The following is a 10854-nucleotide window of genomic DNA, read 5'->3' on the forward strand; positions in this document are numbered from 1 at the left end:
AAATATGGCTGAAAGATTGCCGACTCGGCGTTAAACAATATTTAATCAATCAATCAATCATTAGAGAGTTCCTTATTATCTCAACAACAGACAGATCAATTATGGAGGTTAATGAGAGAATACAATGATATGTTTTCCAAGGGAGATAGAGGCTTTGGGCTTTTTACAGATGTTGAACACCAGATCAACTTATCAGACGAGATTCCATTCAAACAAAGATATAAAAGGATCCCCCCATCAATGATTGATGAAGTACGAGCACATATTGAGCAGTTATCATCAGCAGGGATCATTAGGAAATCAAAGTCACCTTTTGCGTCAAACGTGGTACTGGTGAAGAAAAAAGACGGTAGCATCAGATTGTGTGTAGACTACAGAATGTTGAATAAAAGAACCATCAAAGATTCCTATGCATTATCCCGGATTGGGGGCATTTTGGACAAACTTTCAGGATCAAAACACTTTTTGGTTTTAGAAATGAAGGATATCACCAAATTGAAATAGAAGAATCTCACAAACACAGAACAGCTTTCACCGTTGGACCCATTGGATTTTTTAAAATTTAATCGTTTACCTTTTTGCCTTCCAAACAGTCCCGCAGCCTATCAACGCCTCATGGAAGAATGTCTTGGAGACTTGAACATGAAAATTTGTGTTATTTACTTGGACGACTTGATCATTTTTTCAAATTCTTATGAAGAACATATAGAACGTTTCCATATTAGTTTCAACAGGCTATAGAATGCAACCTGAAACTCAATTCAAAGAAATGCAAATTTTTCAAAGACCAAGTGAAATATGTAGGATTCATAGTATCAGCTAATGGACTTTTAACAGATCTAGAAAAAGTCAAGAAAGTTTTAGTGTGGCCAGTACCTCCTTATCCAGATGAAGTGCGTCAGTTTATAGGATTTGCAAATTTTTACAGACGTTTCATTAAGGATTTTAGTAAAATAGTCAAGCCGCTACAGGAAGTTATGCCACCACAGAATCAAAGGAAGAAAAGGATCAGGACGGAAGTCAAGGGTTGGAAATGGAATCCTGAGCATGACATTGCATTCAGCAAACTGAAATACCATATGACATATGCCTCAATACTGGCGTATGCAGACTACAACAAAAAAATTGAATTACATATAGATGCCAGCACAGAAGGTTTGGAAGAATTTTAAGCCAAGAACAAGGAGGAAAACTCAGAGTGATAAGCTATGCAAGCAGAACGTAGGGAAGTCCGAAGAAAATTACCCAGCAATGAATTGTAATTTTTATGGTTGAAGTGGGCTGTCACAGAGAAATTTTACGATTATTTATATGGACACAGATTCGTAGTAAAAACAGACAACAACCCCTTAACCTATATATTAACAACAGCTAAGTTAGATGCAGCAGGGCAGAGATGGGTTTCAGCTTTATCTGCATTTATTTTGATATCATATAAGCCAGGAAAGAAGAATGGATGCAGATGCCTTGTCAAGGTACCCTTTTGTCAACAAGAACATCAACTCAGAAGCAGTGCAAGCAGTTTACAAGAAAACACAAGCAAGTACGCATATTGTCAACATGGCGGAAACCGTAGAACCATTAGATATTATTGAAAATACAGACTTTCCGGGACAACCGTTAGCTCAGATGGAAATTAGAGAACTCAGGAAGCTACAGCATGATGACCCTTTGCTGAGATTCTGGAGAGAAGCAGTCAGAAAGAAATGTTTACCATCTAGAAACAGAATTCCCAGAAAAAAGACCACAATACAATGATGAGAAATTTGGACAACTTTAAACTATTTAACAGTGATTCTATGAGAAAACCAGGCATATAAAAATTATATAAACTATAAAATTTCAATTTTTATTAAATATTGAGAAATACACATCAATGATAAAAACCATGTTATAAGAAAGTTGATGGCTTGTTCTATTTATAGTAACAGGACTGTAGGTAAAAATAGTACCTGAAGGTGCAAAAAATGAGTGAATTTTCATTAAACTTCAATGTAGCATTTGGACCACAAACAATTGTTTTTACATTAACTACTGGTTTACTGTGAAAATTTAGCACTATAGAATATATATGAATATAAAAGATTTGTGATTAAATAATATACGTTTCCATAGCAACCTATCAGAAATGTCACTATTGAAAGAACTACGTTTTCTGGTCTAAAGGTGCCAAATGTAACCTTAATTCAAACAGGGTTTGGACGCTTAATTTTTTTCAAATAAAAATTAATTAGAAAGTTCAATGTGTATAGATTTCCTCTGCAATGGGAATTTTTTGGATTTTGACAAAAACTATTGTTTTGAAATAGTTAAAAAGTGTTAAAATATCTGAGAAATTTGAAAATATTTTAGTGTAAGCATAATAAACAAAAGACAATTGCTACTTATTGACTAGCTATTATTTTTTTTAAAGATGTTAAACTATTAATATAAACAATTGTTGAAAACAACATCAAACTGTTAATAGTTCAATTAATTGAAAAGGTCTTCCATGGGACTGAAACTTGAAAGTTTCTACATAATCATCTCCCCTTAGCCTACTGTCTAGGGAATGAGATACTTATGGTATACAAAAATATGGCAACTTCCAGAGGCATGGATGAAAGATGCGACTTTTCAAGGTCATGCAGCTCTGTTGCCTGCGGAGGACTTTCAGAAAGTATATTCTACGTGGTAGAAACATATTACCACACTTAGTGCAGTGTCAAGCTGCCCCTAAACATCATCAGATGACAATACCTGAAGGCCTTCTCTTGTTCTATCGGAGTGGGTTATTTACAGTTACAAAAGATGCTGTAAAGTTCAAAATATGTCTGAATCACAGAAATAGCCTTGGTACCCATTGGTATAAAACTTCTAGGCGGTGTTCACACCCGTTACATCCTCCTGACCAGAAAGAAAAACCAGACAGAGGGGTTAATTTTTCGATGTCAAAGGAAATATGGTTGCACGAAATATGTTGTGCCCGTTGGTTCTGGTGAGTGATATGATATTGAGAATGAATGTTGGCACAAACCTAAACAGTAAATGATACACACACTTAAAATGACATACACTAGTTTTTAAGAAAGTGTAAGATAAAAGTTACATTGAATATTGATTTGATATTGAATAGAAATATTAAACATGTACATATTACATTTTTATATTTATACATTTCGTTTACATATATTTTGCTTATAAAGTGTGTGGAAAGTTATGGCACTTAAATATTGCAACACAGACAGGTAGGTCAAAAAGTTAAAGTATGATTTTTATTTTAATAGACAACACAAACATTGAACAGCTCTCATTCAATTGCAGGTTTATGCAGGAATTGTTCTGACAGACATAGAAAAACTTACTCCACTAAATTGGATATTGAGGATGATGTTGGTATGTTGTATACAAGTAACTGTATAACTAATAACTAAGACTTTTACTACATGTATATGCATGGCCAGGCCAACAATAAAAAATTTGTTTGTGTACTCTGTCTGACCCGACCGTTACAACCACCACAATCCAATTAGTTTTTTTTAGTACTTTAAATTTTATTTCATTTTTTTGTTTTCAGGGAAATGCATATTATCTGTAATATTTTTACAATTAAAGCTAATAATTTCTCCAAGACATTGTTTAGATTGAAAATTTTTAAAGCAATGAATATTAAATCTCTCTAGCTGTCCTATGTGAATGTATAATGAAAACATCAATAAATTTTTAAGTCTTTTTAAAGCTATTTACCTATCCACCTTGAAAAATTTAAGTCGGAATACATAAAACAATTTCTTTTTTATGTGATTAATGTCAGCAATGCTACAGATGCAGATCCATGAATCTGTGGAAGTATAAGGGGAAGGGAGATGGGGGAGGGGGGGGGGGTCTTTCCATCACACAATCATTTAGGCAGTTTCACAACTCATACCCACCCTAAGAACACTGGGCGCATGCCATTGTTCATATAAGGGGTGCAAAAATCCTGTATTATATAACAAATATATAATAAATACCATTCCTGTATAAAAAGGAAAAATAAATGGAATGGAAATATAATGTTAAATATATATCAAAATAGAAGCTAGGGTAAGACTACTAAAAAATTGATGAGTTTTGTCTTTTCATTACTGATCGTTACACTAGCTGGCATGAACTTATTAGCTAATTTTATATTATTTCAGCTGAATTTATGAAGCTTGGTATGGATATTATTGAACATGCTGAAGAGAAAGTAGATAGTGACATTGAACAGTGTTCAGTTGTAGTTCAAACTGTTTCACGACACACTTCAGAGATTGAAGGTACAGTTTTTATTCGTTCATATCCAAAAAATACTGTTGGGAAAAAATAAAATGAAATAAAAAATAAAATAATTTTCCTACCTACCTACCCTATTTTTTTCAGGCTGGTAGCAGGAAACAAGACTATTATTTTTTTTTGGGCCTCAGTATAGTATCTATGGACAAAATGGAAGGGGAACAAAAATAGTGAATTGCATGGTCTCTTCCTGTCTTGAGATATTTGCAACTCATATTGAAAATACATTACACTATTTAAATCTACTTAAAGTTCTAATTTGAAACTTATAAGTGGAACTCAAATTTGGAACACAAATTGGACCTTCAATTTCAAATCAAGCAAATTTCGTGAAGTGAGCAATACTGTCTTAAAGGAGCATTAAGTTAGAACACAGCATGAAAATGTGGGAGCCCTATAGGATACACATTGTATGTCTGTCTGTCTATCCATCAATACTTTTGTTGTGATGCAATAAATCTGTTTTACCATTAACTATACTTTCAAATTTTGTGCAGAAGTACCTTACTTTTTGAGAAAAACACATGTTTGGCTGAATGATTATTCATCTTGACAGAATGACTGAAACACTTTTCATCATATTTCAAATTTTACACACAAAAAGAGTTGACCATAAAAGGAAGATATCTATGCATTCATTTTGTGATCCATTTGTCCATCTAATTTAGACATGTTTTTCATACAATTATACATAACACCAGCAGTTAATGGAAATCAATATATTACTAAAGATTATTTAATTTATTTTCAGAAAATCCTGCTATTGTTCATGAAGAAGAAAGTCCTTTGCATGGTGTGTCAGGTATAGATATCAAAGTATATATGTACTATTCAAATTACAGTATAAAGTAACTGTGAATTGACTTGCTATATCTATAATTCATTATATCCATAAAATGAATTCGTTAAGATATTTAAAGCAAATTTGCAATACACATAACTTTCCCTGAGGTACAAATTTTCAGATGAATTAAATTTTAGATATGTCATTTCAATGCTCCAAAATCTGAGATCTTAAACAAGAAGCCTATGGGTCACATCGCTAACCTGAGCACTGTGGCTAGGAAACAAAAAATCAGTTCAGTATTGAAAAGCTTAAATGCATAAGTGATCCCAACCTACCCCAAGAGGGGGGATGATTTGAACAAACTCGAATGTACACTATCTAAGGATGATTACATATTTCTTTGATAACTGTTGCTTTTTTCCTATAAGTTTGAACTTTCATTGTGGTCCCACCCTACCTCTGGGGGTCATGATTTGAACAATCTGAATCTACACTACCTGAGGATGCTTCCATATAAAAATTACCAATCATGGCTTTGTTGTTCTTCTTGAGAAGAGGATATTTGAAGATTTTTCCTATATATTCCTATGTAAAACTTTGATCGTCCATTGTGGCCCCACCCTTCCCCTGGGGGTTAAACTTGAATCCCTTTCACCCAAGGATACTTTGCGGTAAGTTTGGTTGAAATTGGCCCAGTGGTTCTGGAGAAGAAGATGAAATTGTGAAAAGTTAATGATGATAATGACAGACAACAGACAAATTTCGATCAGAAAAACTCACTTGAGCCTTCGGCCCAGGTGAACTAAAAAGCTCTATAAAATATGTTATTATATAACTAATAAATAGTGTGATTATAGTCAGAATTATGTGGCCTCCAATATTTACAATGTCTATTATTAAAACTTTTTTTTCAGAACAATCCAGTCAAAATTCAGAGTTTTCTCTGAGTCAGTCATCCCAAGGAACTGTAAGTGACGATTGGAGACCACCCACATACAATCGAGAGAAACTAAACAGGAGTATGGAGATACTGTCGGATGGTAAATTTACACCACTACGTTTCACCCTGAATGCATCATTATGAGATGACATACAGCAGCCTATAAAAGACTACTTGACACAGAAAGCTAATGAAGTTGTTCAGTATGCATTTCAATGCATTGCACCTTGTCAAGAAAATGCTTTAGGGTAAGTCAGGGTAATTTCGACCACTTTTGCCGATCAATGGATTTCAATCCCGAATAAAAGACTTATTTTGTATGTGCTTGTTCGAAATAGATTTAGAGTGTTTAAGATTGACCTTTTCTTCATATTTTTCTGTAGTACGCCTAAAAAATGCAAAAGGAGTAACAAATTGGTGTAAAGAATAGTAAGCATGTTGACCGGGTTAATTTCGACCGGCCTTGGGGTAATTTCGACCGCACTTCGGGGTAATTTCGACCGATGTTGGGGCAATTTCGACCACTTCAAAGCAGAATTAGACCATACAATATCAATTTATGTATAGGCTCTAATTGTGTGTGATTTTTTTGTTTTGTTTTGTTTTTTTTTTTGGTTTAATAATCGTTATTGTTTAAATTCCGTAAAATGGAACAACCCGATTAACCCTCGATAGTGGATCAATCCAAGTCGTAATGCTGTAGGTGCCAGTGACTTCCTATTTAACATGTGTGTCGAGTGACGCAATGAAAAGTGACACGTTTCTCCAAGAGAAGCATCCGTGAGTTACCAGCAAAAGTAAGCTTGGTAAGTGTTACAAGCTGCATTGTGAATGATGTGTAATAATTGATAATTTATCGTTGATAAAATTACTCTTCCATCAATTTGTGGCATTGGAGTCAAAGGTATCGTGTATTTTAAATCAACAATGTCCTTTTTTGAAGAAGTAGAACTAGTAAATTAGTTCACTAAAAAAGGATATCCCGTAAACCTTGTTTGATGATTGTTGAAGTGAATTGTCATCAGCAATCATACATATTTTTTCCGGGAGGGGGGGGGGGCTTATAAACAAGTAAAATGCAATCACATTAATCATGTTAATTAATTGTCATTAATATTTTTTATTATTTTACTAATACATCTAAATTTTAATTTATGAGGTTAAATCTATAAACTAAAAAAAAGCATTGAAAATTAATTGGAAGTTCTTTTCTATCGTACAATATACTGATATATACATGTACCATGTGGATCTCCAATTCTTTGTAACTGGAGAGAGTTAATAAAATGTAGACAAGGTTGAAGGAAAACAAATTAGTTTACTTGGATAATGTCATAAATCCATTTCCATTTCAATTACAAATTATAGGAGATTCTTTTATTATAATTAACACATGAGAGCTATCACAAATGTTTTAAGTATATTTCCTTTTTGAATCCACTTTTATCCTTTTAAAGGAATATTCAAGACTTAATAGGATATATATTCAGAATGTCATATTTCCAACCTACGTAATCACACAGAATGTACAGAACAGTCAATTAACGTAAGAAATATAAAATACTTGGTCACTGTTTTGAAATTTAAGGGTATGAAAACATGATAGAGGATGATGCTTGTTGAGTCCTCTGCATCTTTGATTGCCCATATATTGCTTATACATGTATTACAAGAGTTATTTTGTTTATCCTGCAAAATAGCTTAAATACATTTGACCTCTAAAATGCTATTTCCCACAAAGTCAGGCACACCTCTTTATGCATAGTTGCATGATATATAGTTTGACATCTGAAATACCAATGAATATTAATTAACATTTCCAATTCTTACAATTTTTACCAATAAGAAAAGAGTTGTTTCTGGTGAACTATACATGAAAATCCTTGCTACATCCTAATACCATACTTGAAATCAAAACTTAATTGTAATTTTTTTTTTTAAATGACAGTTGAATATAGCATAATTTGGAACAACTCTTCAGGTAAATAATGTAAATATAAAATTTTTGATTTAATTTTTGAAATTTCATAAGGTACATAAGTACAAAATTTCATGTGCCTCATATGGAATCAGCAAACTTAAATGATTTGTTTGAATTTTTATATTTGCAAGAAGAAGAAAAGATTAAACTTTGATTTTTTTTTCACAAAAGAGTAGGCTGGAAATATTTTTTTATATAGTGTCTTTTTTATATTTTTATAGATACTTTTGAACCTTAAATAAACAACACTGGAGTTGTACTATTTTTCTTCACAACAAACTAATTTCACCAAAGTAGAGTGAAATTAAAATAAATATATTGTCAAAATACTTTTCATTACAGTGAGCTATCTAGACTAACATTTATTTTCTTTAAAACATTTTAAAAATATAACAAAAATTAACAACAACAAGAAGATGTGTTTGTTAAACAACAATGCCCCTGTATGGCATATGTATACTTTGTGGACAGATGGATGGATAGGGCAAAAACTATATGCCCCTAATCATTATGGAGGCATAAAGAAAGAAATGCACTAGAGTATGATGGAATAAGTTACATTGAATGATACTGATAAACATATTTTCAGTTGCACGCAATATTTAACATGTTTTAACAATTTAGTTTGTAATATGAGAGATGGGGAAGTTGCCGGTAGTTATACAATTTTGAATTTATTCTTTTCACTTTTATCCAAAGTAACAATTTTTGTTTAACTTTTCTTTACTTTCATCTGCCTCTCTGCTCTCTGCTTCTCTTTTCTTTCCTTTTCAGCTAATTTCATTCTCTTGCTTTCAATTATCTCTTCACTTGTCAATAGCCGATGTGATGTAAGTGATTTGCTTTTAACATTCTTTGACTTTTTGGATTCTGCAGGAGGAATTGCAAAGATGCTTTCAACTTCTGCATCCCAGGCAGATGGTTGTGGATCTTCCTCTTTGAGGACCAGATTACCATTCCCTAAAGAGGTGAGGAGGGAAAGAACATCAGGCAGAGGAATACCAATGTCAGGAGCATCAGCACCAACCTCAGGATGAATTGCAGCAGCATCTGCTAGGAGAGACAAATTAAGGTCAGAATTGGAGTCTTCTAAAGAAACTGGAGTGCTTGTGGGTATGATAGGCTCTGTCACCAAGGTACAAGATTCCTCAGGTAATGCTGGCAAATCTGAAGAAGAAGGAAATGGGATGGAAGGGGTATCTTGTGGTGTGTCATAAGCAAGAGAAGGAGCAAAGGCACTCTCTGGGATGGCAGATGGATTTGGTGGCCATATTCCCGTTGCCTTGAAACCATTGACAATATTGTCTTTGGTGAAGGCTGCGATCCAGGCTGTGCTAAATACCCTGGGCCATGTTGTCTTGTTGATGACAAGGTCTGGATGCTGAGTCAGCAAGTTGGTACAGGCTTTGTCATAAGCACGAGAAAATGGTCCAAAGACGCACTTATCCAAAGGCTGAAGATGGTGAGATGTGTGGGGAGGCATGGCCAGAATGATGATGTTTTCTCTGACTGCCTCCTGAAGAAGACCCAAGACCTCATGGGAAGAGTGGGAGTCAAGAATCAACAGTTGTGGACGTTTAGGACCAATGTTTTGGAGAAATACCTGTGAAAACCACATCTGTCCCAGGATGTCACACATCCAGGCCCTTTCCTGATAGGTCCATAGAGTGCCAGCTGGAGAGTCCAGCGTGGAAAAACTCTCCAGGCACCGTGGTGTCTTCCCTTTAACAATACACATTGGTGGTAGGACATCACCCACAGCATTGACACAGGCAAGAATGCTAATATTCTCCTTGGAGTTGCCTGTCCTCCCTGGAATGGACCTGGCTCCCTTCCTGGCAACAACAGAGGTTGGGCGGTGTTCAAACTGTTTTCCCGTTTCATCCATGTTCCAGATCACATCAGGAGTAAGGTTGTTGTCGGAAATAAGTACCAGCAGATCAGAAAAATAATTAGAGACAACCACTCTGTTCATCATTCTTGAGCGCATAGTGGACAGAGGCTCCGGCTTCCGTATTGAAATCTCAGGATGCCGTGAATGAAATCCCCTCCACCAATCATCACTGGGGATGTTGTTTTTGAAGACATTCAAGTTAAGAGACTTGCAAAACCTTGAAACCTTCAAAATGAGTTGTTCTTTGGAGATGCCAAAGCCCATTTCAGCAGCTCTTATGCAGGCCTCCACTATCTGATTTTCCACAACCTGCGGAAGTGCAGTTTTTCTGCCTGCCCTGATCCCGTCACCATTGTCAACAACATCGCCATTCACCCTATTCAAAACTGTTGTCTTGGGAACTCCAAAAGTATCACAGGCTTTCCTGTAAGACATCTGGCCTAGTCTAATTGCCTCAACTGCCTTTTCCAAATTTTCCTCAGAGTAATTTTTGTAAATTTTGGGAGTCTTTTTAGGCATTGTTAACTGCAAATTTTATTAGTATTATGTAATATGTTGTGTTATGATATGAGGTCATATTTGCATATCGACCAGTATTTATTTATAATTATTTCATTTATATCTATATATCTATATATACACTAGTTAGTATTTTAAAATATTTTTATTCATATTCTTTACACATTGTTTATCAATTTTTTTTTAGATGTTACATTATTTACAAGTAATATATATTTAATTAATTATATTAGTATGAATTTAAAACAATTTTTTAAAGAATTTATCAAAGATGTCTCAACCCTCTATGAATTATTGATATTTTTAGATGCTGTCTGTGAAAATTTAAGGACATATTCAACATAGTTTGAACTTTATTGTCTTTTTTCCAAGGAGTTGAAGAGTTCCAATACTTAAAGTAACTGTCATGGTTGGAAACCCATGGCTGATTACACTTT

The 10854-nt window shown here is 34.1% G+C and overlaps 1 protein-coding gene across 1 annotated transcript; it reads right to left on the reverse strand.

Annotated features, from left to right (window-relative positions):
• Positions 1–8716: 8716 nt before the first annotated feature.
• Positions 8717–10417, reverse strand: LOC133203632 (uncharacterized). Its single transcript, XM_061339408.1, has one exon. It carries the CDS (start codon positions 10415–10417, stop codon positions 8717–8719), a length of 1701 nt encoding a protein of 566 aa, XP_061195392.1.
• Positions 10418–10854: the final 437 nt, after the last annotated feature.

This window comes from Saccostrea echinata, unplaced genomic scaffold, assembly GCF_033153115.1.
Source record: "Saccostrea echinata isolate AGI-Se365-2 ecotype Australia unplaced genomic scaffold, CSIRO_AGI_Sech_v1 ptg000002l, whole genome shotgun sequence".
NCBI classification, from domain to species: domain Eukaryota; kingdom Metazoa; phylum Mollusca; class Bivalvia; order Ostreida; family Ostreidae; genus Saccostrea; species Saccostrea echinata.

Bases quoted from the DNA above. Each gene is read 5' to 3' on its own strand.
- LOC133203632 (XM_061339408.1), bottom strand. From the start codon at position 10,417: ATGCCTAAAAAGACTCCCAAAATTTACAAAAATTACTCTGAGGAAAAT.